Source organism: Cibotium barometz, chromosome 17 (genome assembly GCF_041138505.1).
Source record: "Cibotium barometz isolate CiBa-2024 chromosome 17, ASM4113850v1, whole genome shotgun sequence".
Taxonomy (NCBI): Eukaryota; Viridiplantae; Streptophyta; class Polypodiopsida; order Cyatheales; family Cibotiaceae; genus Cibotium; species Cibotium barometz.
Genome location: NC_141062.1, coordinates 12,829,858 through 12,856,688, shown reverse-complemented (window position 1 = coordinate 12,856,688; position 26,831 = coordinate 12,829,858). Strand labels below are relative to the sequence as shown.

The window sequence follows — 26,831 nt, the reverse complement described above, 5'->3', positions numbered from 1 at the left end:
ATTATTATTCTCAAATGGTCGTGCAGCTCACTCATGTTTCAAAATTCCATTGGTACTTAATGCTTCTAGCACATTTGGAATCAAAGCTAATAGCCCATTGGCCGAGGTGTTGAAGCTTGCAAGGTTAATGATTTGGGACGAGGCTCCAATGATGCATAGGTACGCATATGAAGCACCGGACATGACATTGAGGGACATTATGCAAAGCAATACAATGTTTGGTGGAAAAGTTATGCTTTTTGGTGGTGACTTTAGGCAAATCTTACCAGTTGTGCCAAAGGGATCGCGCGAAGACATTGTTGATGCAACGTTATGCTGGTCACATATTTGGAGATATGTGAGTGTTTTAAAGCTCACCCAAAACATGCGGGTGTTAGACAGAGTGCTTACTGTGGTATAGAACATGAATTTGTTAAATGGACATTACAAATTGGGGGGATGGCACTATAGGTCAGCCAAACAATGAAGGCAGAGTAGTAATTCCATCACGCAAATGTTTTTTTTTCCACAAAAAGATCCTTCCAGTTATCAATAGAACTGCTCCGTGGGCTACAAACTCCTGTTGACGATCAGGCGGGATCATAGTATAGACAAAGGGAGGCTCTCCCACTCACACACCCAGACTCTCTGAAGCTATCTCAAGTATGAGGTGGAGGGGGGAATAGCCACACAGGTGGCCTATAGCTCCAGCACACAATGCCCTGTTGCTCACTAAAGAACGGGCCGCTCTTCCATAATCGAAGGAGGAAGGCAAGCCTGCGAAGGATCATGGAGTCTGAAGTCCCCTGAAGTCTGTCAAACTGACCTCGAAGTGTGTGGATAAGCTCCAACCAAAAGTCCCGAACAGTCTCAGCTAGTGGAATGACCCTCTGCCTCAAAGATGTGTCTGCAGCGTGCCCGCCATACAAACCAAAGTGCCAGGCTGCTAATGAGCTCCCAACGAGGATCGCCCTCTCCTGACCATAAAGTAGTGTTGAGGTCTGGAACCTGAAGTGGAAGAAGGTGACCTCGCTGAGCCTAAAGAGCAAGACTATCTACTGTCGTCTCATATCCTAGCGCGGGTCCTGAAAGAGTGCTCCAAGCCACGGCACCCCATGTAAAGATCTGGTCACCCCCAAGGTGGCTGTATAATCGCAAAATCCATCACCAGATCTGTTGTGCAAGGGGGCAATCCCAGACGCAGTGCCTCTGTGTCTCCTGTGGGTGTCCACAGGCGGAGCAATCTGGTGGTCTGCCCACAAGTGCCCACAGCAATGGCTCTATGAGCAACCAGCCACACTGAAAGGTAACCATACACCTGGGCTGTCTACTACTCCAAATGTGCTGCTAGAATGTAGTCAGGAACTCTGCTGAAATGCCCTCATGCCACCAATGCTCTGCAGCAACTGGACTGGCCTGCCTGAGCTAGCAAAATATGTCTGCCAAGCCGTGCCGAATACTGAAAGAACAGCGTGGGCGGTCTCTTTGCCGAGGCAAAAGGGTCTCTCCATTGCCACTTGCATGGGTCCCATTGTAGAGGGGCCAGTGGCCGGGCCTCCCATGCCTAAAGGCGCCACTCAGAGTCTACGGTGATGGCCTCCGGGTCTGGGTCAACATGCCAAAGTCTGCCACAAGCTCCTACTACTTGGATCCGCTGAAAGATGCAGTCAACCACAAGCTCCGACTCAGTCATGACTCTGTGAAGTCGCCCACCCTCACCCACCTCAAAGAACAATGTGCAATCCCCAAAGTAGCCTCTCACTGCAATGAGTATCTCCAAATGCGTGCATGCCCCCATCCAGGTGGGTGGAGTTTGAATCTTGGGCTGTAACCAAGTCCCTAGCACTGTTGCCTCAATATCACTAATCATTTGCGGAACACCCCTCAAACCTGCAAGCCTCAAACTTTGCTACTCCTCAGGAAGCTGCTGAAACTGTATCCAATCACCAAGGCACCGAGCAGGTCTAGCAGTTAAAGCTCCCCAAGAGACATGCGATCTGGATCCAACCATGTAGTCTCTATCTATCCGAACCTGTGGATTCCAAACCAGGGGCTGTCTCATGATCTCCTCAGTGTAAGAGGGAGGAGTCTGGATCAAAGCAGGGCATAGCTGCTCCCATGTCCTCAACAAACTGCATGCAAATCTGTCCTCAGTCCTATGCGAGAAACCAACTCTGCGCATCTCTATGAAAATCCATTGGACCTCTGCCTACCACACGGGCCTCCTGTATAGCTGGAGCGCATCTACCAAGTCTGTGTAAGAGGAGTTCCTTCCAAGGCTCAACCGCCTGGTAAGAGTCCTCGAACAATAAGCTTGCCCAAAAGCGCTCGGCTTTGGCAAGCTGGGTCCACAATCCCTAGACCTCCGTGTGCTGTCAGCAAAGTGATAACTGGCCAAGCAACTTTGGTCCTGGCCGGCCCTCCGTTTCTCCCAGACCACAGAAAAATCCTGATCAGGCGGCTGAACCTGGTTGATACATGAGCGTGAGAATATCCAGCAGGAAGTAATGTACCACATGGTGGCCAAAAGCACCTGATTCGCCACTACCACCTGCCCAGCCAAAGAAAGTCTCGCAGAGCTCTAGAAAAGAAGCTTCCGCTGAATGCTCAAAAGTAAAGGAGCAATCTGTTGCTCGGCTATCAAATCAAGTCCAACATGGCATCCCACATACCGCACCGCCGTGCCAGGGGGAATCCACTGAAATTGCATGCTAGGTCGCCATGGTGGTACCTCGTCTCTACTGACCCACAAGCCACATGATTTGTGCCAATTAATCTTGGCACCAGAGGCATCACAAAACTGCTCTAAAGCATCCTGAAAACGAGTCAAATTGGCCGCATGGCCATGCAAGTAAACTACTGTATCATCTGCAAACTCTGAATCCAGTAACTCCTCTTCCCTCATCGGGAGACGGAGGCCCTGTAGGCCTGTATCCTGCGCAGTCAAGTAAGAGCTCATCGGACCGAACGAGAAAGGGAGAAGCGCTCCCCATGCTCCCCTGCCACAACAAGACCTAGCTATGAGTGGATCTATAAAGTGTAGCCACACCCCTGATCCAAGCCTCAGGGAAACCCATCCGAAGCATAGTGGCCTCGAGAAAAGCCCAATCCACCTGATCATAGGCTTTCTCAAAATCAAGCAATAGCACTGCCAAGCAGGGTTCGGGAAAACAATTTTAGGGAAAAGGAACTAAATCCTTTTCACCACTAAATGAGAAGGAAATTGCTATTTTTGAGATGGTATTTTCTATGTGAACTTAGAAAATATAACTAAAACTTGTAAAATTTGAAAGGGTTTTATTTCCTTCTCATAAGAATTTGAGAAGGATTTTCCCGAAGTTGAACAAGTTCTAGGCTAAAGCAAACCCGTCTTTTCCCGAACCCTGCTGCCAAGGGCTCTTCCCTCATACGAGCAAGTGAAACAGCCTCCCAAAAAGTAAAGATACTATCAAGGATGCTATGGCCCTTGACAAAACCAGTCTAGGTAGGGTGGATGAGCTGCAATCTCAAACTCAAGGCCTTAGTAATAATTTTGTAGGCAGAATTCAAGATCATGATCGGCCGCCACTATCTTATCTCCTCGACGTTTCCTCCCTCCTTGGGAATAAGGCAAATCAACCCCTTAGATAGGGCCTCAGGCATCATACCACTGTCCATCATCTCTTGGAAGGCAAGCCTCAGCCCCGCCTTCAAAAGATCCCAATATCGCAAGAAAAAAGAGGGAAGAAGACCATCCTCTCCTGGACAACTGTCTCGTGCCAAAGAGCACAAAGCCTCATGTAACTCACTGCATGAAAAAGGGGCCAATAGCTGCAAGCGCATATCATCAGTCTCACTGTCTTGCGAACATATCTCAAAACCTGCTCTCGGCTCTCCATGCAAGTCGGCGAAGGAGCCTCCTTTGTCACAATAACTCACGGTAGAACTGCGTAGCAATCTCTCGCATCTCTTCAGGTTCCGTGGCCATAGTACCATCGGCCCTACGGAGCCGTCGCACTCCTGCTCTAGAGTGTCGAGGTCCAGTAATCGAAAAGAACTCCCCAGTCACGCGGTCCCCTACCTGAGTCCACTGAGCCACCTCTCTGTGAAACATAAAATCATGCCTGCGCTTCTCTGTCTCGCGAAGCTCCTGATGTGCCTGAGCCAGCTGTGTCCCCGGCCACTCACTATCCGGATGACGCTCAATAACTCTCTGAAGGGAGGCAACACTCCTGTGTAGTCGGCGCTCAGCCTCTCTAGTGTGCACCCATCTCCGGCTCGTCTCCTCTCTAAGAAGGGCACTAATCTGCTCAAGGCCCATCGACACGGACTGTGCCCGCGATTCCGACTCCGACTGAGTATCTGCTCAATCCGCTCAGCCAGGTTCTAATTAGCTGTACATTCTCTGGGATACGCATCGACTAGGAGAATCTCCTATCCCCCTCAAAGAGAACCAACAAAACTGGCGCATGATCTGACATACAAGTACCAGCAAGAATCCCCACAGAACCTTCTCTGTCCCACAAGTAGATCACTAGCATACATCCTGTCAATCCGAGAGAGGTTCGTGCTGCCAATCCGCTGATCTGAACGAGAAAAGAGGAGACTACCTCGCTCCCGTGAAAATCCCTCAGAATGCCATACATCAACAATCCTCAATGTCATACATAATCTCTCCCATACTGCAAGCTCTGTGCCATGCACAGTGGTCTGGCTACCACCACATCTGTCCTCAGGTGCTTCAATCATGTTGAAGTCACCCCCAATACACCACTCATTAGCTCGAGGTAAAGTAACATCAATCTGTGTCCAAAACTCTGCACGAGCACTCTCATGATTCGGGGCATACATGTTCAGGAGACCAAGCCTGATCTCTCCCCACTAAAAAATCATCCACTGTGCTCTGCCAGGAATAATAATGCCTCTGTCAATGATGGCAGCCCGCCAAGTATCCGCAATAGACATACATACTCCCCCCTGAATATCAGAGGGTCCAAACGATGCTGACCAAAACACCTCAGAATGTCTATGCATAAGCTGGCCACAACGCCGAATGTGGTTCTCTGACAAATAATGCTCCTACAACATAAGAACATCCATATGACCACCAGTCAAGCAACGCATCATCTCCTGGCGCAGACGCCCACGGTATCGCATCATAAAATTGGAACCTCCAAGCCGCTCTACATTCCATGATATGATCCTCATGGGGACTGTGAGAACCAGGAGGCGCCATAGTCGCTAGCCGAGCAATCTTGGAGATAGGTTTGGACGGAGAGAAATCCAAGTCCAAACGTCCCCTAAATCCTGAAAAGCGGCCTGTCTCAAGCAACTCCAGGTCTCAGTGGCCAACTCTCTGGCAAGGTCATGTGGAATCTCATCCTCATGTACATATACATAGCTTGGAGTCATCCTGGAGTCCACAATCAAATACATGACAATATGTCGCTCAGTGGCCTCTGGTGAGCCTGGCACCACCATAAACTTAACCAAATCCCAGAAGTAAGCAAGCAATTCCGTGCACTCCAACTCTCCAAGATGGTGTGAAAATTCAATGATCTGTGCATGCATGAATCGCATAGCAGCTGAGATAGTCCAATCTGTCTGTGAGCTACCACAAAGTGGGAAGGAGAAGGCCACTGCCGAGTCAATGGCTATTGCCCCACGTGAGGCAAGAATCGCTACATGCACCCTCAGACGAGTAGCCGGCCTGCTGTCATCAAGTTCACCGAAGTGTCTAGTGAACTCATACCCAAACCTCTCACCCTGCAGGTGATAGTCAAAAGAAGCTAATCTAGGCGGAATAGCAGCCATGGGGGAAGTGCTGATCACCACTGGGGGATGAGGAGAGGAGCTACCCTCCTGTGCAGCTCTGCTTGCCAAGAAGGAGCTCTGTAAAGACCGTCGAGCACTGCCAGGAGGTGTGGGAGCCCGGCCAGGGGGAGGGGTAACAGTGGGCGTGGTGCGAGGAACAACTAGAGGGGGGGGAAGGCGGGTGGATGAAGGTCAGGTCAAGGGGCGGACGCATGCGAGGGATGCGGGTCAGTAGAGGAAGGGGGTGAACGTGGGCAGAATGGTGGCGGCAGAGGGTGAAGAGAATGAATGGCCGTCCGGACCTGTAGGCTCCTCCTGCGAGCGACTCTCTCTGCGGATGACAAGTCGATGCGCCCTTCAAGGAGTCCCTAGTCGGCTCCTCCTGAAGGACACTAAATCGGTTCCCCTATGGGAATCCACTATTGCTGCAGGGCCTGCCGTCCTCGTGGGAGAGCTGTCTCTCTCTCAACAGTAGGATGACGGCGCCGAGTAACTCGCTGCCGATGAGGATGAGCCCGTGCTGTCTCTGGGTCGCCTAACTGGCCTGAGAGCTCCTGCCCAGCCACCATCGGGGTATCTGTCGTCTCCGAATCAGTGTCCCCCGACGTCTGCTGTGGACCAGAAGCCTCCTGTGGTGTCGCTCTAGCGTGTCTGGACTCCTGCTGGGCCCATCGCTCGCCGTCGCTGAGCCTACCTCTGAGTGCGCCTAGGGCACGCCTTCGCTAGATGTCCTACCTGACGGCATGAAGCACTGGTTCGAGAGGCCAGAGTATTCCACCTTCTGAGCCAGCCATTCACCTGCCAAGGTGGGAAGCTGTATCTCCGTCGGTAGCTGAGCCGGGTTTGAAACAAGAACTCTCACAGAAGGGAGACCCGCTGCCTTGGCAACCACTGAGGCTGCCGTGCGAGGTGACTCGATGTACGTCCCTAGGGTCTTCCTAATCTATGGCAAGAGGTGTAAGTACTCCCTGCGGAGTCCCGGCAAACAAGCGGTCACACTGGAAAGCCCCTCTCCTCCTACGGGATGAAGGAGGAGGTCTCTGCTCTACTGGATCAAAACCATGGATCCATGGTCAAAAATGAGCCCTGGAGGAGCGCAAAGCCAATGGAGACATCTGTAGAATGCGTGCGGCTGCCTCCTGGGACTCAAACTCAATCTAGTAGAAATCACGACCGAGCAACTGTATATCAATGATTTTGCCCACATCAGTGATGAGCAAACGGCTCTGAAGAAGATCTCGAAGCTCGTCGCCGGCTGGCTCTGCTTCCGACGACTTTTCCAATGACGAAATATTGCTGGAGTCGCTCAATCTCGGTGATGAAGCCCGCTATCTCCTCGTCGGTGAGAGAGAGTCGAATAGCGGGGGCATCAGGGCCGGGCGAGGGGGCTTCAATAGAGTCCCTCTGCGAAGAGGATGCCTCGCCATTCGTGTCTGCTGCTGAAAAGAAGGAGAGAGAGGAGGCGAAAGGGAGGAAGAGAGCGGGGGAAAGGGGGGGGTCGCGAAGCAGCACGGCCACTCCATCGCAAATGTTCATCCATGCAACTCTGTTTTGAGTTTGGTAGAATGGGTATACAAAGATCTTCATAGAGTTGAGGATTATGCATGCTTCTTCAAAGACTGTGCTATTCTTGCAACACGAAATTTAGAGGTTGATGAGATCAATGAACTAGCCTTGAGTTCGTTGCCTGGTCTTGAAAGAGAATATCTTAGTGCAGATTCTATTGTTTCTTGCGAGAATGACGCAATACTGTATCCAATTGAGTACTTGAACAGTTTGAACTTATGTGGTGGTTACCCTCCTCACCGCTTACTTCTAAAGATTAATGCGCCTATCATTTTGCTCCGCAATTTGGACCCTCGACGGGGACTTTGTAATGGTACCAGATTGATATGCAAGCAATTTAACTCAAAGGTGATGGAAGCAGAAATCATTATAGGTACAAACATTGGAGACATAGTCTTTATTCCCAGGATAATATTTATGCCTACTATGCTTCAATTGCCGTTTGACATGAGAAGAAGGCAATTTCCTGTCAGGTTAGCTTTTGGTATGTCAATAAATAAGTCTCAAGGACAAACATTGAGTGTATTGGGACTTTATCTGGCCACGCAAGTATTCACACATGGACAACTGTACGTCGCTATGTCACGTGTTAGATCATCCAATGCAGTGAAAGTGTATGTAAAGCATATTGTGGAATATGATAGTGGCACAATAGGTTCAAATGAACTCTTCACAACCAATGTTGTCAACAAGGAGGTTTTGCAAATGGCATGTCGAAGAATCTAAATGTAAATGGCAGTTTGCAAATGTAAGAGACTACATTTATACCTATCTTTGTGCAATGAAGGAAGCATTTGATTGGAGAATGTTTCTGAAGATGTGCAAGTGCAGTCTTTGTTGGCTATTGGATTGCTTTTATATACAGTAACCTTATATCGTATGTGTGTGTGTGTGTGTGTGTGTGTGTATATATATAGAGAGAGAGAGAGAGAGAGAGTGTGTGTGTGTGTTATATTTGATATCAAGGATATATTGCTTAGGATGGATGTGGCAAGGAGATCATTTTCGTTCGTTTATGGTGATGGACAAGATCTTGAAGGTAAATGTTTTACACGTTTGCTATAATTTAGGTATTATTGTTTTCCAAGATTTATTTAATATTCATTGGTTGAATTATAGACCCTCCATTTTGGGAAGGCCAAGCAACAGCTTCTCTAATTATCGAACTGCTAGAGAAAACTGGTGTTTTACGATATATATACAAACTTTCTTTTTATGTAGCTTTTGTGTTTTGTTTGATTAATTTATATTTTTACTGCATTCATCTGCAAACAGGGAATATCTTCACTTTTTATAACCCAGATTATCGTTGGGTTTGTATGGTCGAGACAGTTACGAGACAAGAGCTTTGGGCTCCTAGGAATTTACAATCTACGATTGTGGAAGGTTACAGATCAGCTTCATGTACGTGTAATGTTTGCGGATTATGAAAAGCCTGATAAGTTAGATTTTCGGTGCATAGGCACCGGACAATACATAATTTTTTGATTTGCTGTTTACAAGCCTGTTCAAACGCCGTTCGCCTCAAATATTGATCCACCAAATGAGTTTTGTAAGCTTTTATCTTTATCTAACTTTTTTTTACGAGAGTTATATTTTCAATGCTAATATTTTTTATGGCATACATTTTGCCAGATGGAGGCGCGGGATATAGGCTACCAAGGAGAGAGAATCCTATTGTCCGAAGATTGTTTTGAGGTTGTGTTCATGTGTGTTAAGATACTCATCATTTTATGGGTTTGTAATGCTAGGAGCTTCTATATGGATATATATGGCAATCATGATGTTCTTATATATTAGTTTGGCAAGTTGAGGGCGATGTATACATATATGTATGAGTGTGACTAGTATTTATGGATATTATGGGTGCGTGCGCATACACAGACACATATCTACATGTGTGTATGTGACATGCACACATGCATTCATAGGCGTGCACACACTTACACATATCTTCCAGTTGTGGCATGTATGGTTTCAATGGATTTAACATACACGCACTCATACGTACATGTACATACATACGTACATCTTTATGCGTGTTTGTGGGTAACTCGATGTGCCTAGCTTCTAAAAGGAAAGGAAGAGTGATTTTACACATATATCTTTTGCATGTACCTAAATGCAAAATGATTCTTGCCCGTCAGAGAGACGGGTCGCGACACTAGTAACAAGAACAAGAAGAGGAGATACATCATACAGATTCCATTCCATCCTTTGAAACTTGGTGCATTATGATAGCTACCATAGGATGATGTGGCATGCATGGCCCATGGGGCAAAGTTACAAATTTTCAAAAGTGTGTACCATACGTAGAACGGAGTACTAGTATCCAATTATACCGTGCAATGTCCCTAGGGCCTAAGTTGATGTCAACGGCAATGCATTATGGCTGAAGGGATCTATCACTATGAGAGACTAGGCTCACTATAGTGTACCGTGTTGTGAGTCTTACTTACAGAGAGTGAGTGTTTCCAAAAGACCGAATGCATGATTCCAACGGGGGAAGGTTGCAACGTTGCAACTTGATGGGTGACTTGGTCCTTTCACTCGAATGAATAAATTTATTCCCCCTACTGTGCCCCAACTTTATCCCTATTTTTTGTTTTTGTTCCTGCACCTCCCCCAAAAAGCCTGGCCTGGCATTTGCCCAATGAACCAAGCAATTGATGCGCTGCTGTGAGGAATGTGATAGGAACAACACGCAATTACATAATAGATTCGACTCGAATATTTAAAATGAATTAATTTATCACTATTTTCGGTGCAGCAGGCCTTCCTAGCATCATCTGCGTCTGGAGAGGAGTCCGCGGGAAGCACGCGCATGATGGATAACATTTTCTACTTTGATATAAAAACTATTATTATCCTTGGTTGGAAATTAAAATGGATTTGATGTTTGGTAGGAAAAAACTTTAGGCTACGCTTTGCTGGCTGGGTGGGCCACCTAGTACCACTCGGCTTTGCTTGGGTGGGCGAGCCACGTGGACGTCAAGCTATATGTCACATGGCGAGAAGGGTTGATCGCGTGTGTTAGAATGGAGTTCGAGAGTCTCTCTGGGTTCGAATCTCCCCAGTGTGAGCGATGGCATGTGTGTGGGTGATAACATGTGTACTTTCTACTTTCAAGCGGAGATCTAAAAAAAGAACACACACATGTTATAGGCTAGAAAACAGCGCAAAATAAACTCCACCAGAATCGAAAGAAGCTACACGTGCACACATGTTGGTACTAGTGTCAGAAATGAACTTTTTTTCTAACCGATGAAAAAAAGATGGCCGTCAAGCTCAACCATTTTTAATGAAAAGGTGCATGGATTGACTGGTTTTATAACCAAACTTTAAAATTTTGAATCTTTAAATTCAAACTTGCAATTGGTTTTTCTCAATTTGAGCCTTGAAAATTTCACTAAAGGATGGTTTTTCTCTGACGTTGATGGTAGACCAAGGGGAGAGAACTATAGTCTCTGACTTTGGAAGATGCCAATTGCGCTATTTCAATCGTTGCGTAAAAGCCTTGTTTTTTAGTAGCTACCTGATTATTTTGTGAGATAAATGATGTATTTGAGGCATGAAAACTTGATGTAGCCACTTAATTGGGGAAAGATCTGATCAACCCCCTAGTAATGCGGTAGCTATTTTCCGCAGGCTTCGAACAAAGGAGCTTGGAACCTAGTGCTACATGCCTTAAGAAAGAAACGAATGAAATGGTGTGACCTTCTAATTACTATATGCATTAAAGTGGCATAGTAGCACATGTGGTGCCGACTCATGCACTCGTGTCACACAGCTCGGAGAGAGAGAACATAGTAACACTTGGTCTCCATCATGGGTGTAAGTGTTGGGGAAACATTTTGGAGTGAACTTTACATGAATGCTTCTCACCATGAGTCGAAGAAAATTTGAATAAGCATTTTCTTCAAAATTTCATTCAACAGAGGAGACAGTTTTCCTTCTCCTCTCACAATTAGGTGTATTTTTCAAAAAGTTAAGCAGGCTCCAAGATAAAATGAACCCGTCTTTACTCGAACACCTTGCTCTCGGAGTGGACACTTGCATCCACCTAGGGATAAAATGAACCCGTCTTTACTCAAACACCTTGCTCGGAGTGGACACTTGCATCCACCTAAGAATACTGCGGAGTGCCTAGTGTGAGAAAAAAACCATCTTGTAATGTAATTTTCATGGAATAAGTTGGGAAAACTAGTAATTTTGACTCCCTTGAATTTAAAGATTCAAAAGTCTTAACCTATAAAATATTTAAATGCAATATTTTCGGTCGAAACCTGAGTCTGAAGGTTTTTTTCTAACACCTGCTCAGTGCTCCTGCCATCATGCATGCCTATTCTTGCCATGGTGTCAGCATATGCTTGGAATCTGCCGCCTGCGGATAGCGGAGCCATGCATGACCCGTAGCCATTTCGCAGTGCACATCATATATGTCCCCAGAAAGCATAATGATTAGTAGAGTGGGCCTGCCTACAGAAATATGCGCTGGCGCCAGACCACGTCAACCTAGGGGCGGGCCATATGCAGGTTGACCCTAGGATAGGGACATCCTAATCGGATAATAAGAACTCCGACGTGGCGGGCCTGCCTTCGTGGTGGGCCTGCCGACGTGGCTGTTCATACCAAAAGAGGGGAGTGCAACCGGGAGAGCCGGTGGAACGCCGTGAAGCCGGTGAGCCGAAGCTTTGAATCTAAAATGGCAACTCGGCTCAGCTTTCACCTCATCCTCTCCTCCTCCGCTAGCTTCTATCAGCGAGCGCCCACAGAGTTCCTCTGCTGCGCCATAGCCGAACTACCTTAAGATTGAAATTGTATCCTTTTGTCTCACATCGTTCTTCCTTCCATGGCGCCCCCTTTTTTCTGCACAATCTGAGCTCTTTCTCATCATTTTATTTGCAACTCGTTGATAGTCGACGAGAGAGTGGTTTCGCGTCATGATGCCTGGTCTGATCAACAACATCCGCCCCTTCTCCTCTACATCTTCCACCTCTAAAGCCGGAGAAAGCGGCGGCTTCCCGAAGCTCTTCAGTGACAGGCTTGCAGAAGAATCTACCGCGCCGCCTGCCTCTCTGCTGCCCCACCCTGCGGCTGGAGCCAAAGCGGTTCGTGCGATTCCCATGCCTGCCTCGCAAGCGATAAGGTTACAATCGAGGCTCAATGCCGTGACCGAGGTTGCCAAGACGGGGATATGTGGGGATCGAGGCCTTGCTGCAGAGAAGATGGTGCCGGACTACGGCAGCAGCGGCAGCGGCAGCGACCACGATCCGAGCTCCATCTGCCTCGTTGCCATGGTTAATGAGTTCATGGAGAATGAATGCGCATGTGAGCAAAATAGCTGCACTCACCGTTTTGCCGATGGTGGCTGCCCTAACAGTAGCAGGGAAGATCCCCAGTCCAATGGGGCAGCAGACATGCGACAAGCCTTGCAGGTTGGCCTTGGCCATGTATAGCTAGATTTGCCTTCTTTGTTGTCTGTTCCTAACTAGATTTCGCCTCTCAATTCGCAGAGCTTGGCTTACTGCACAGAAGACACAGAAGCCATGCTGCTGAGAGATGCCCACCTTATTGCGGACTCCATCACAGCCGAAGCCAGGCACCTCTGTGACGAAGGAAGTAAAGTCACCCTCACTCATGGCTGCCTAAAGCGGATGGTGATGAATTGTCTCCAGAAGATGGGCTACAATGCTGCCGTCTGCAAGACTAGATGGGATCATTCTCGCGGGATACCAGCAGGTGCATCCAACGGCCATTCTTGTCCTGTTCTCTCCATGTGTGTGCACCGTGCTGAAAGATCAGATTGTAACAGTAGATGTCTATCCTGCAGGTGACTATGAGTACATTGATGTCATCCTGAAGGATGCAGCTTGCACGCGGCCCGAGAGACTTCTTGTGGACATTGATTTCCAAGCTCAGTTTGAAATTGCTCGCCCAACCAGCGAGTTTACTGCGGCTTGGCAGCTTCTCCCTCCAATATTTGTAGGGAGGCCAGAGAGGCTTCAGCAGATAGTGCATCTCATGTCAGAAGCTACGAAGCAATCCCTGCGGCTCAAAGGCTTGCATTTACCACCGTGGAGGAAGCTGAGCTACATGAAGGCCAAGTGGTTTTCTCCATACAAAAGGACTTCCAACAGTGATTCTGCACATCCCTGCAGAGAAGGGGAGTACCCTGCCAGTGGTGGAGGATTTGCAGGTATTGCAGTGAGAGGGTGTGGTCTAGATTCGAGGTTCACAAGTGAACTAGAAATGCTGTATCATGATGCTGGCTCCAAGTTCTTCATTAGGGGTGGGAAACTTTTGCTCCGGAGTGAGAGAGATGAGATTACAGTTGTTGCTACAGACTGGCAGCCCCCTGCTGTTGCACCAAGGTCTGCTGCCACCTCAAGAAAGCAAGGCAAAGTGACAGGATTGGCCTCCCTATTGCTGCAGGCTGGTGCACCCTCGTCTGATAAAACCCTTGCAAGGGCAGCATGAGTTTATTGGATGGGTCTCTTTGAGGTACTGTGGGCCCATGCATGCACCCAACCATCATCCAATGATTTGGGGGGGTTTTTTGGTGATTCTATCTCATCACTGAAGAGTAACGGACGGTGGCAGCACAGATTTAGGGTTTTTGTGTGTGCTAGAAACTGGATGCACGATGGAAAAGCTTTTGCTTTCATATCTTGGTATTTGGCCAGGAAGGAGAGTTTGGTTGCTTCTTGTTTGGTTAGGCTTATCCCTATAGTTGTCGTCAAATTTGCTTTCTCAAGGGTGCAAATATACCCACGGTTTTTGGTGTAAGTAGGGTCTCAATTTATGGCCCCGAGTTTGGAAACCATTGTATGGAGTTTTGATGCTGCTTCCGTTTTCACAGTTTTGACATAATGCTGCAGAGCTTAAAATGAAGCTCTTGTTTTTACACTTCTAATATTATGTACAGATGGAGTTCTGTTGTAATGGTATCAGGGCTTGTCATGTTTTGTGAATGGCTCATCAGCTGTTGATACTCTTTGAAGAGGAAATAAGTGTCCCCTTTGATTACAGGGTTTCTGTACTACATTTGGTTCTTACGTTTAAAAGTCTTTAAGCTTATTCCTTTGTATTTTCTGAATCTCATCTTGTTGACTTTGTGCTACCTCTGCAGCGTCTGACATGTGCATTCGATATCTCGCCTGTACATGTGCATTCGATTTCTCGCCTGTACGTACATTTGCTTTTTCATGTCAACTTTGTACAGCCTCTTTAGGTCTTGTTGTCAACTATGTGCAACCTCCATGGAGTCTCTTACATGTGTGTTTGATTACTCTCATGTCATAACATTTGCATCTGCCGTAAATTTGATTCCTCATGCAGAAGGGAATGTTTAACTATTGAAATGATGGAGACCACCAAAATGATTCAGTCAAGAAATTGTAAGAATGAGTACCATGATGTGCACACAGAGGGGAATGTTGAATTATTGAAACGAGGAAGAAACAACAAGACAATTGTCAATGGAGGAATTGTAAGAATGAGTACCCATGATATGCTCACAAAAGATGCATGGTATGCACAATACTGCCAAAGCATGGTATGCACTATGTATATTAAATGCTGGTTATATAATTAGAAGTTTTTCTGTTTCCATAAATGCACAATGTAGACTAAATGCCGTTTTACAACTAGAATGTATGAGAATTCTAAGCTCTAACTAGAATGTAAGAAAATTTATTCCTTAAAAGGAGGGGTACTAGTACTAGAATCTTTGGTCAGTGTTCTTTAATTTCAGCCGGCAAAAGGTACACTACAATGTTTTAGCACTGTACGCGCTGTCGCGGGCAGATACTGTGATGATGCGCATTGCGCCCTGCAAAGCAAAGAGCAATATTAATATAAAAAATTGGCTCCAATTTTCAATGGTACTGTGAAGCGCCCCTAAAAAAGAAAGAAGAGCTCGAATCCGCAAAAGGACTCTAACTTTTTGAACACAGATTTTTTCGTTAACATTGTACGAATTAATTTTCTCCAATTTGGAGACTGAAAATGTAAATATGAACGCGATTGTTGTTATCAGATTCAGAGGAGCCCTCAAAATTTAAATCCCTTGTATATTATGCTAAGAACCGCCCTTTTATATGTCCACACCCTTTATCTTTAGGCCCATTGTGGCCAACCGCATGAACTGGCCCTTACACGCCTTTTTTTTTGGTATTGCTAGGGATATTTGTTATTATTATTATTTTTTTTAATGGACAGACCACATACCATTTAGGCATGCGGGAGGAAGGGCGAGTATTTAAATGGCATGCGGGGCTGGTATTGAACCCAAGCCTTTCTTTAAGAGGGAATCATCGTGGCACCATTGTTCCAAGATAGACTATTTTATTTTCCAAAATTTGGCCTCCTATCCCCCCCCCCCCCCCCCCCAAAAAAAAAAAGGCCTCATTTGTCAGCACCACCTTCTTGGGAATATGCAATGTGATGATGAACACTCGTGGCCTAAGGAGATGGAAATATATACATACATACATACATATAAGTTATAATTGGGAAAACACTTCAAGTTGATAGGAGATGGAAATATCTTATATGCATACATACACACACACACACACACACACACACATATATATATAAGTTATAATTGGGAAAATAAATGAAGTATGCTTGTTTATAAATACCTTTTCCTCTTCAGCCCATGGTGAAAAAGATTTGTGTAAAGGTTTACTCAAAGGTCTCCCAATCACTCTCTCAAAGTGTAAAAGCAAATGCATGTGAGCTCATAGACATTGTTGCAATACAACTTGGGGGTGTTCAAGAGTGATTAGTTTAGGGCTAGCTTACAAAGGTAGACACAGTGATGAAGCCTAGTGTTGACTTGACTTACAAAGGTATACACAATGATAGTTTTCATGATTGAACCTTTAGGGCTTATCCTCTTTTCTCAATATTAAGATATCAATTCTAAATTCCTTCAACCGAACTCCCACCCACCATTAAAGTTTAGAGGTCCATCAATTAAAGGTTTATTTTATCTATTTTTTGGCAACTTAGTATGAATTTTCATGTTATTGTTATTCTTTAGATATTTGATAATATGAAACCAAAGTAGGTTGACTTAAGAATCATCATACATGGGTATTAAATTTGTAGGTATGAACGACAAATGAAGGAAATATGATCCATCATGCTTACATACTTTATGTATGAATGGAAAAGGACATAGTCTCTACGTAGCAATATGTGCCCTCACAAGGATATGAATGGCAGTGATGTATATTTTCCCTTTTGAACCCCTCCCTCCATAATAAGAAGCACATGTTCCTTATTTAGATTAAATGATTTGGCTAATCGAGTTCACCAACTTTAGCATAACAACCTAAAGATTAGATGTACTAATTATCAAGGTTTATTTCACTATGTAATTCTATACAAATAAATGATCAAAGATCATAAAAATATTTATCCATAGGTTTTATTCTTTGAACATTTCTCAATTTGATGTTGGTTGCATATGTAACAAGTTAACAAACAAAAATTTCATGTTTATCTTGTAATTATAAGCAATCTCCATTAGGGACATCATTACACATCTTGTAATTATAAGCAATCTCCATTAGGGACATCATTACACATCTAACAAATGAAAATTCATGTTTATCCATAAGCAATCTCTATTAGGGGCATCATTACACATCTATTAAATGTGCATATTAATAAAATCATAAAATCTCTTTGCACTCAAGTTCTGAGAGACCATTTTGCTAGAGACGTACCAAGCAAACACTAAACTACTAGATATTTGATTTGTACTATCACTGCTGTGTCTCATATGAAGTGAACAGACATTTTGGTAGGGAGGGACAAAGAAAACACCAAACTACTAGATATTTGATTTGTACTATTACTGTGGTGTCTCAAACTGACATGACCCTCCACTCTTTCACTCTATAATCTAGAATGACTTTTAGGTTTTCAAAAGTGTAGATCATACACAAATTTATACTTTTGCATTGAAAGCACCAAAAAATAGTTTCAAATTTGTGATCTCCAAAAAGGTGATGATGCTCCCTCTAAATAAGCCATAATACATGTAACATTGATAAGTATGTTATCATATTTCAAGATGTCGCAAACTAGGTGACACATATTTCTTTTTAGGGATTGATACTGTACCATAACTTGTCAAATAGATATAATTAAAACTTAAAATTTTAAATAAATTGAAGCTATTATCATACTAGATCTAAGGTTGTGGCTTAATATAAACACATCTTACAACTTGTATTAGTTTGATGTGATTCTATATAATTCAATGCTTTGCCATTAATTAATCACTATCTTAAATTACTAAACAAAGCTCAATATAAACACATCTTGCAATTTAAATTAGTTTGATATGATGCTATATTATTCAGTGCTTTGCCATTAACTAATTACTATCTTCAACTAGTAAACAAAGCGTATTATGAAAGATAATTACGAAAGAACTTCCTAGTTTATAGAACTAGAACTCTGCACTCATATATATAAAAAGTATTTATCGATTTCAATGCACAAAACTCCACAAGCCAATATAATCAACCTCAAGAGACATAACCTAAAAAGTTTTTTTGTAGTTGATCATTGGGTAATAAATGACAAAAAGAGGAGGAGGAGTGGTAACCACCATCTTGTAAAATTGTTTTATGACCACCATCTTGTAGCACTGGTTTATTCAACTCCACATTAGTTGTATGCATGGGCTACACACAAACAAAAAATAGAAGAGAAAGAAAAAAATCCATTAGAAACATGTATATATGCAACAAAATTATGGGAGAGTAGAAAAAAACAAGAAAGCTATGTTTTTTGCCTTTATCTTTTGAGGGGTGTGTGTCAGTGTGGTTCTTCAGGAGAGGGGATTATAAAGAAACCACTTTTGAAAAAGCATTGCACAATATCATTCTTATAATATAATCATTTGAATACTTTATCTATGATTGTGTGAAGAAAATGTTAGAGCCCATTTCCTCCACAGCTCCATGTGTGCATAATGTCAAACCACAAAACTCCCCTCCTTACAACCACATGTTTTTTTTTGGCTACTTGGCTCTTGTGAGAGGAAAATATATCTCTTGGTGACTTATAAACATCCACCTTTCAAAACTAATGCCCCCTCCCCCCACCCCCCAACCTGCATGCCCTCGTATGCATGCATGATATGTGTATGTGCTGGGAGAGGTGTTGGAGGAAGCAAGCAAGAAAAAATTATAGAAGGTAGACATAAAGACTTAAGTAGGGAGGAGAAGGTGGGTAGAGAAAGTCAAAAAGGCAAGGAGGGGCACACTAGAGGAGAAGGTGGGTAGAGAAAGTCAAAAAGGCAAGGAGGGGCACACTAGAGGATGCACTTGTTAACCCTTGGTGGAAACAGTTGTGAACTTCTAGTAGTAATGGTGGAAAAGTCTTAGCACCTGTGAGTGAAAACCTAGGGGCGATGGTGGCATCATTGATAATCCTAGCAGAGTCATAGGGCAAGATCCCTAATAGTTAACAACAATAGTCATGATAGGAAAGGGATGCTATAAAGGTGGTTGTGGTAGGGTGGGTTAGGAGTAGAAGGAGGAGGAGGAAAAAGAGATTGGTTGTTGCGAACAAATCCTATTATCTTACCTCTAGAATTAACCATGTACATATAATGAAAGCAATGTATAAGAGTGTTTGAAATTTATTAGTGATATATCGGTTAGAAAAATGATAGTCTTGGATAAATTATCAAATGCACCTGACTTTGATGCCTGAATCCTTTCCAATTTCAAACTAATTGTTGCAATGGAAATTTCAACATGTTTTTATATTTCATAATTATCAATTATCGAGACCTTACTATTTATCAAGCACCTATTTATGTCCAAGTTTGAGTCCTTCAAATCAATTTATAAACATGAGATAATACACAAATTTCTTCTTTGAGTTGCAAACACTTAAAAGTTAATAAGAGGTTATTGTAATCTACATCGGACACATAAATCTTCAAAGACAACTCTAATGATATTTGCAAAGTGGTTGAGAACCCAATGAAAAAGCACAAAGAGAAAGACTATAATAATGGTATGTTACATGGAAAGAGATTTGGGGGTTTTAACATTTAAAAGAGATTTGTGGTTTCCATGGGGCTACAAGGAATCAAGGATGAGGAGTAAAAAAGAAGAGTGCTCATGGCCATGTGAATAGTTGAAAAACAATTGTGTAGAAGTAAGACCTACTAATCCTAACCAATGATCCAAATTAGGTACATTGTGCACTTAGTCATTTTTCTAACCATTAATAATTACTTTAAACTAAGGTCAACCTCTAATTATTAGGTAGGTTTATCATCTAGAATACCTCCAATTTCTAAGGATGTAGGTGCACACTCTTTTTTGCTAAAATTGAGGCGTGAATAAGACTTCTATAGGATACAAAGCTTGACAGTCAATTTAAGGTTAATCTTTACTAGCAATGGACCTCAATTTAATTAATTTACAAGTCAATTTATCCGAATATTAATCTTTATTATAGCAATGGACCTCAAATTAATTAAATATCAAGATCTAATATTAATTGTTATTAATAAAGAGATCAATTCTCATAAATTTAGGCATTTGATATTTTCCCAAGAAAATGAGAATTGTCCAAAGGTCAAATCCTATTTAATTATTAATTTTAAAATTTATAGAGAATTAAAAATAATAGTAATGAAAACTCAAAGCGAGAAATGCATTAAAAAGTGTACAGTACTCGTCAAATGCACATTTTTGAAAGCTCTAAGCACTTACATGTGATTTAAGATTGCAAAGAATGATGTGTAGAGCCTCCAATACTTGATGAAGACTCCTAGATCCCTTTTTTAAAAAAATGGCCCTCTTTTCCTTGATTTCCCAAGAAAGCTTCCAAAGTGGTGTAAATGCCTAGTATGACAAGTAATTGGGGTACTAGATGGTGTAAGAAGGTGAAATAACTAGTGTAAGTATTGTAAGGGCACAAAATACTAGAAAAGAGCCTTCTTTAATGAGGCATGGTAAAAATTAAGGGCTTGGGGGTCCTTTTAGTGGAATGCCCTCCTTTATGCATGGGAAGGCCCCCAACATGGTATGCACCTTAGTTAAATCCCCCTTACTTGCGTAAAAAGGGGCTAAACCTGACACCACCAAACCCTCCTTGGCAAAACCACATGCTTGAATACTAATTACCATTTTTCACAAACCACATGCTTGAATACTAATTACCATTTTTCACAAACCATTTGCCCAAAATTCACATGATATTATAGCAAACATATTTTTCTCTCAACCCTTTAACCTTAGTCCAAAACTATGTGTGCACAGGATACATACACTTACACAGGTCTTATTTTTATCTCCTTCTTACAAAGGATCTTGAACAATAAAACTAAGCTTGAATTTTTATTATTTATTTATGTTTGTTAGTCTATTTGACCTACATAATTTTCTAGGTGAACTAATGTACACACACACTCACACACACATACATAGTGTATTTTTACACATGTCAAGTTGATCCTCAATGGAAAGCATACCAAATACATCACTGCTTACTACCATTCTGCCTACAAATAACTAACCACATAGAATGCAAATATCCCAACTATTTGTAGGTACTGTCAATGCTTAATGTAATTGAAATGGCTTTGCAAGTAAATCACTAATGATGATGGAAACCTATAAAGTGTGAAAAATTACAGAGTATAGAGTGTGGAAATGATACTTAGCAAGAATGTAGAAATCATTGATAATGTTGATATGATGTTGAAGCTGTTAAAGGATGAGCTCGAAGATGCAATGCCAACAATGATGTCGACGACCCTCTTTGCACACCAATTGATGCTCTATTGTGAAGAATCCCCAAAATTAAATAAAAACATAAAAATGGTTCGGATTGGCACTCCCCCACCACACCTGTAGAAATCTTAAAGCATACAAACGAGCCTCAAAACACGTAAAATGCAATTAACGAAACGCTATAGGGTATACCTCTCCACCTAAGAGGATATATCAACCTAAGACTTAAAAGAGAAACTCTAGGAGAAAAAGATGACAAGGGGGTGAGAGCCAAGAGAACTTGCTCTGGTACCAATTGTTGGAGTGGAGATCAAAGTAGTAACATAGACATAGATGCAACAAGCAAGGAGAGATAGATGGAAGAATAACACTCACATAGTGTATTGATGAGAATGAGTGAAGTACAAGTAAAGTGACATGATAAGGTCACTTACACACACTCATAAGAGTGCGTACATATGCTTGAGGGAAAAAACCTCCTAAAGAGGGAAAAAGTGCCCCGATCTATTATTAGCCTAAGTTCACACATCACTACATGATGTGTGTCAATTATCTTATCAAAGCAATAGGAAAATGGCTACATGTTGTGATTATCTTATCAAAGCAATAGGAAAAGACAAAACAGTTACCTCAAGAGGCGGGGGAAAAGGAGAAGTTTGAGATTGATTATGGTTTCTATTACTTGAAGTGGATTATCCTTGTGATGAGCATGATTTAAATGTGTCGAGAAGCAAATTCCCTCATCCAATTCAATAACTCTTTTTCAAAGAAAGAACCCCCTTCACAAGGTCTACAACAAAGAATAATAAGAAGCTTGTTTGAGTTCTATTTAGTGACTACCTATGTAATGATCACGATACCTTCTCTTTTTATTCCACAAGAGTGCCATTCATCCAATTTAATAAATATTTTTTAAAGAAAGAACCCTCTTCACAAAGTCTACAACCAAGAATAATAAGAAACTTGTTTGAGTTTTATTTACTAGGTCCTATGTAATGATCATGATAAGTCCTCTCTTTATGAAACGACAAATTGAACGTTTATCAATAGTTTCTATATATGATTATATGATATTTTTGTCATATCACCACTTTATACACTATAAAAAAGTATAAAGTTCTAATAAAGTTATAAAAATGCTAGCATATAAACAAAATTAAGTATATGTGAAGTATGATGATTAATTCTAATCAAGGTAATTTTGATATTTTTGAAGTATGTTCATTAATTCTAATCAAGGTAATTTTATTGTGAATTTGCCTTGGGCCATTTAAAGCATAAATTTGTATGGGTTCTTGGATTCAAATTAGCAATGAAAATTGACTCTTGAAATCCTTAGAAGATTGAGTCAATTAAACCCTCAAATTATGAGCACACTTACTGTATCTAGTATAGTTAAATGCATTTAGCCTTAAATCCCAAATTGGTGTGGGTAACCCTTGATTCAAACCCTCCAAATTTTAGGTTAAGTAATCCTATGGATTCCTAGAAATTATTTAGAAAGGATTGATGTGTAACCAAGAGAATTTACACCTAGTAAAAACACATAGTCTTTAAATCTAGTAAGTGTTATTATGGAAAAGAATTATACAATCTTTAAATCTACAAATTAGCTTGCTAAAAATAGTAACATTTATTCGAAAAAGGGGTAGCCCAACCTAGGAACTAAAAATGGGCATCTTTAAATAGGTGCATTTACTCTTAAGGGTTGCATTAAAGGCTTAGATTTTTTAAAATAATCGAATAAAATCTTGATAATTATTTAGGGTAAATTTTATGGATTGTTAAGACCATAAATCAAAATTTAGACACACATTTATGTGCATGTGTATAAAGAGATTAGTTTTTGAAGTAAACCTTAGGAGGAAAAGGAGTCTTTGGAGTCCTTAGCAGGATCTAGAGATGGGAGAATTTTACAGATTAATTTTTAAAGTAAACCTCAGGAGAAAAATGAGTTTTTGGAGAAGGACCTAGAGATGGGATAATTTTATAGAAAACCTAGTGTTAATCCCTGGATAAGAAAGTGAGGTTTTGTTATGAGCCTTCTACCCTATGTAACCTTAGGATCTAGAGATCGAAGAATTTTATAGAAAACCGAGTGTTAATCCTTGGATACGAAAGTGAGGTTTTGTTGAGAGCTTGCTACCTCATAAGAAATAGTGCTTTAATACGGTATTTGAAAAGAAAAAAATAAGTTCATTAGAGTCTTACCGAATGAAAGGGGACTTAACCTAGAGTAAGAAAGTACATCAGAAATCATAAAGGAAATTTTTTGATTTAAGAAGACCTTAGGCTGAGGAAGCTAAAGGACATTAAAACGATCTTAGGCCTAGAAAGCTAAGGGATTTAAGAGTCTATTAGGACTAGCACTACCTATTGAAATCTTCAGAAATGTCAAGGAATACTCAAGAATCCACTTCTAAGCATTGAATGAGAGACTTGCATTTGGAGTTATGATTTGAGGGTTATAAAAGACTCGTTCTTAGACTTGCAATGGTTCACTCTACATTTGGAATGCACGTGTGATCCATGGTTGTTTGCCCTTGTTTTTCTTATTTGAATACTCCATTCATTGGACTCTATTGTTTGTGAAGTTTGTGAAGGTACCTCATAAATTTTTATTGTATTGAGATGGATCTCACCCAAGTGGCAAATCACGTTGTTGTACGAGGACGGTTGTCTAAGACCTTGACCCATCTTCGGTTAAACGTGGGTCTGCTCTAAACGTAACTTGCGTGTTGGTGAACAAGAGGTGGCTCCCATTGTACTAGTGGTGGGCAGTGAGTGTTGTAAAGGACTATTTTCAGTGGGGTGTGTGTGTGAACTCTGTTTTGCTGGTCATTAGAGTGTGTGTGAGTAACGAATCAGGAATAACAATTCTGGGTATGTAAGTTCAAGTGGCTCCATAGGCCCAGTGGGCAAGGTGGGGCAAGCTAGATCCAAGGGACTGGATTAGGAATATTAATTGTGGGTGTGTAAGTTCACACTGGCTCCATAGGCCTAGTGGCAGGGTGGAGGAGCAGGCTAGATTCAGGGGACTGGGGAGGGGGTCTATGTCCATGGATCTAGCCTAAGTAGAAAGGATAAACCATTGGAAAGCGAGAGGTAGGGTGGACCCAAGTAGGTTCTTTTTGAAAAAATAAGACCAACCCTATTTTAAAATTTTAGAAACTTAGGAAAAAATGGGATTTTTATTTTCATTAGAGTGCAGAAACCCCAGGTATGGTCTGTGAGCTGCCAATATGACATCTATTTGTGAGAAATATAGAGGGACCATTCTTGGAGGAATCAAATGCATTTCCTAGTGCGAGGTCTATCCCATTCAGTTAAAACTGCTGGGGATAGCCAAACATTAGGATAATGTCATATTTCGAGGCGGCGAGTGAGTTGCTTTACCTTGAAGTTAGTCTTCCGATGTAGATGTTTCAATGGGGTAGGTGTATCACAGTTGGTATTGGAGCACGGTTAGAATTATTGTTATGTTGACTCATTAAAAATGAAACTTAGAGTGTTTATTGGTTTTCTTTTTTAGATGGCCACAATTGATAGCCGATATCTCTGAGGGATCCCTGGGATGCTAAAGGAGGACGACATGATAGCTTTTGCATTTGTTGATCCCTCCTCCCCCCCCAAAAAGAAGAAAAAAAAAGTACCTAACCCAAAAGTACTTGTATATACTCTTAAACAGACATTTACATGCACACATGTGCACACAACATTTACACACACATGCACCCACACTTACCTTAAATGCCCCCTTGAATTCCCTCCCCCCTTTTTTTATTTTTACCCCTCCTAATGTTTCATACAACCCTCCCAAAAGAAAATTTGCCTTCCCCCCCTCTCCCCCGCCCATGGGTTCTTTTTAAAATTTTCTCCCCCCCTCACCCCCCCAACAAGTTCTTTTTTAGATTTTCTTCCCCCTATCCTTTCTTTATTTTTTTGGTCAATTTAACCCTTTTATTTAAAAAAAGACCCCCTTAATTTAAAAAATAATTATATATTTCCAAAAATAAAAATAAAAAATTTTATTAAAAAATATGACCAGACCCATAACCCTGCTTGAATCCCCCTACAAGGCCATATTTTGGGGGTCGTTATAAAAACTGTATTTATTACCTATTTTAAAATGACTGTTTTATGTCAATAATGCTGGGGAAGCATTTTGACCGTCTTGTGAATGAGGTCGTGGAGACCTAACTGTTAAAGTTGCAATAGCTTACGGCGGAGAGTCAACGGAGGACGTCTCACATAGCAAGGTCGGCCGAGGTCTTAACCAGCCTCGGTTTGATTTAAATGGTGAGCTTCTGATACGGTGGATAAGGGACCAAGGAAGCGGCCTATGAGTGAAGCGCTAGGTGACCTGCAAAGGATCCTAGAGGGTACTGACCATACGGTGCTCAGGCTACTCTGGGTCGCCGAAGATACCCATCTCCTACCAAGGTGGCATGAGAGACTGGCGCTTCGGTATACACGTCACATCATACAAGTATTCACTTACCACAATCATATGTTCCGTGAGAACGTATGTTTGGCCATGATATTATTCAGGATGAACATGGTGGCAAGGATACAATTATACCGGTACGATACCCCATAACATCATGCTTCTTCGTCGATAAATGTATGGGACTATCTCTTACTACATTCCTTGATCTCGTATACTAGCTCCATATCGAGTTCCAGATGTCGTCCACTTCTCGTAGAGGAGTACTTGAGAGGCCTACCCTTTGATGACTTGCATTTTACGAGAATTGCAAACAATACTATTTTGGGTAGCCATATCACAACTTACTCATGTGGGACCACATCTGGCCACAAGATGGGAAGTTCATTTTGTTAATATAGATATTAATTTTATGCCATTTTCCTACTCCAACCTATGTTCAATAATGATCATGGAAAAGTTAGGTCTAGTCAAAGAGTATATAGGATCTGTGGAAGTGGCTTATATACCTTAGACTAATATTTGTCACTTCTAAACCAACTATGCTTATATCTTCCATATAGAAAATTTGTAATTTAGAAAATTTTACCTTTTGGTCCAAAATGATGTAATAAGCTCTCTTATAATGACTAAAGATATTTTTCTCGTTCCTTCAAAAAGGTAACAAGGAAAATTTACAAAATTTCAAGCTTGAAATTTCACTTCTTTAAAAAAATATTTGTTTCGATGAAAAGCTTACAATGAAGTTGGAAGCCCAATACGAGATAGATGATATATTGCAAAAATGAGAGTGTGTCATTTTGGCTTGCACATTTATATTTGGGTGGAAACTAGGTGGAAACTAGAGCATAGAATCATGTCTCTTTCTATTAAATATGTAGTTTGACAATGACAACATAAAGCTTCTTACTCTAGGTGGGAACACATGATATGATTTCTAATTTTGTGCTTGTTGTGCAATAACTGACAGCATATAGAACTAAGTGATAGACTACACATTTTAATATATGAGTAATAACATAAGGTAAAGTTGCTGATGTATTGATATAACATTCCTATGGTTGATGTATTGAGATAGCACTCCTTTAGCCTTTTGAGGGCATGTGCCTTGTCTTTTTACACATAGTCAAATAAAAATTACCTTGATTAGAATTAATGAACATACTTCAAAAATATCAAAAAATAAGATTAGAATTAATCATCATACTTCACATATACTTAATTTTGTTTATATGCTAGCATTTTTATAACTTTATTAG

General features: G+C 41.9%; 1 protein-coding gene across 1 annotated transcript; it reads left to right on the top strand.

Moving 5' to 3' along the window:
• Positions 1–12,056: 12,056 nt before the first annotated feature.
• LOC147629696 (uncharacterized) lies at positions 12,057–14,386 on the top strand. The gene is made up of 3 exons (XM_086811237.1): positions 12,057–12,776; positions 12,855–13,080; positions 13,172–14,386. The coding sequence occupies exons 1-3, from the start codon at positions 12,282–12,284 to the stop codon at positions 13,816–13,818; spliced, it is 1,368 nt and encodes a 455-aa protein (XP_086667363.1). The 5' UTR covers positions 12,057–12,281; the 3' UTR covers positions 13,819–14,386.
• The last annotated feature ends 12,445 nt before the right edge of the window (positions 14,387–26,831 follow it).

What these genes read in the sequence shown, in the direction of transcription:
- LOC147629696 (XM_086811237.1), top strand. Translation starts at nt 12,282, where the DNA reads ATGATGCCTGGTCTGATCAACAACATCCGCCCCTTCTCCTCTACATCT. An exon ending in ACATGCGACAAGCCTTGCAG is followed by an intron (nt 12,777 to 12,854) that starts GTTGGCCTTGGC and finishes CTCAATTCGCAG; the next exon opens with AGCTTGGCTTACTGCACAGA. An exon ending in TTCTCGCGGGATACCAGCAG is followed by an intron (nt 13,081 to 13,171) that starts GTGCATCCAACG and finishes TCTATCCTGCAG; the next exon opens with GTGACTATGAGTACATTGAT.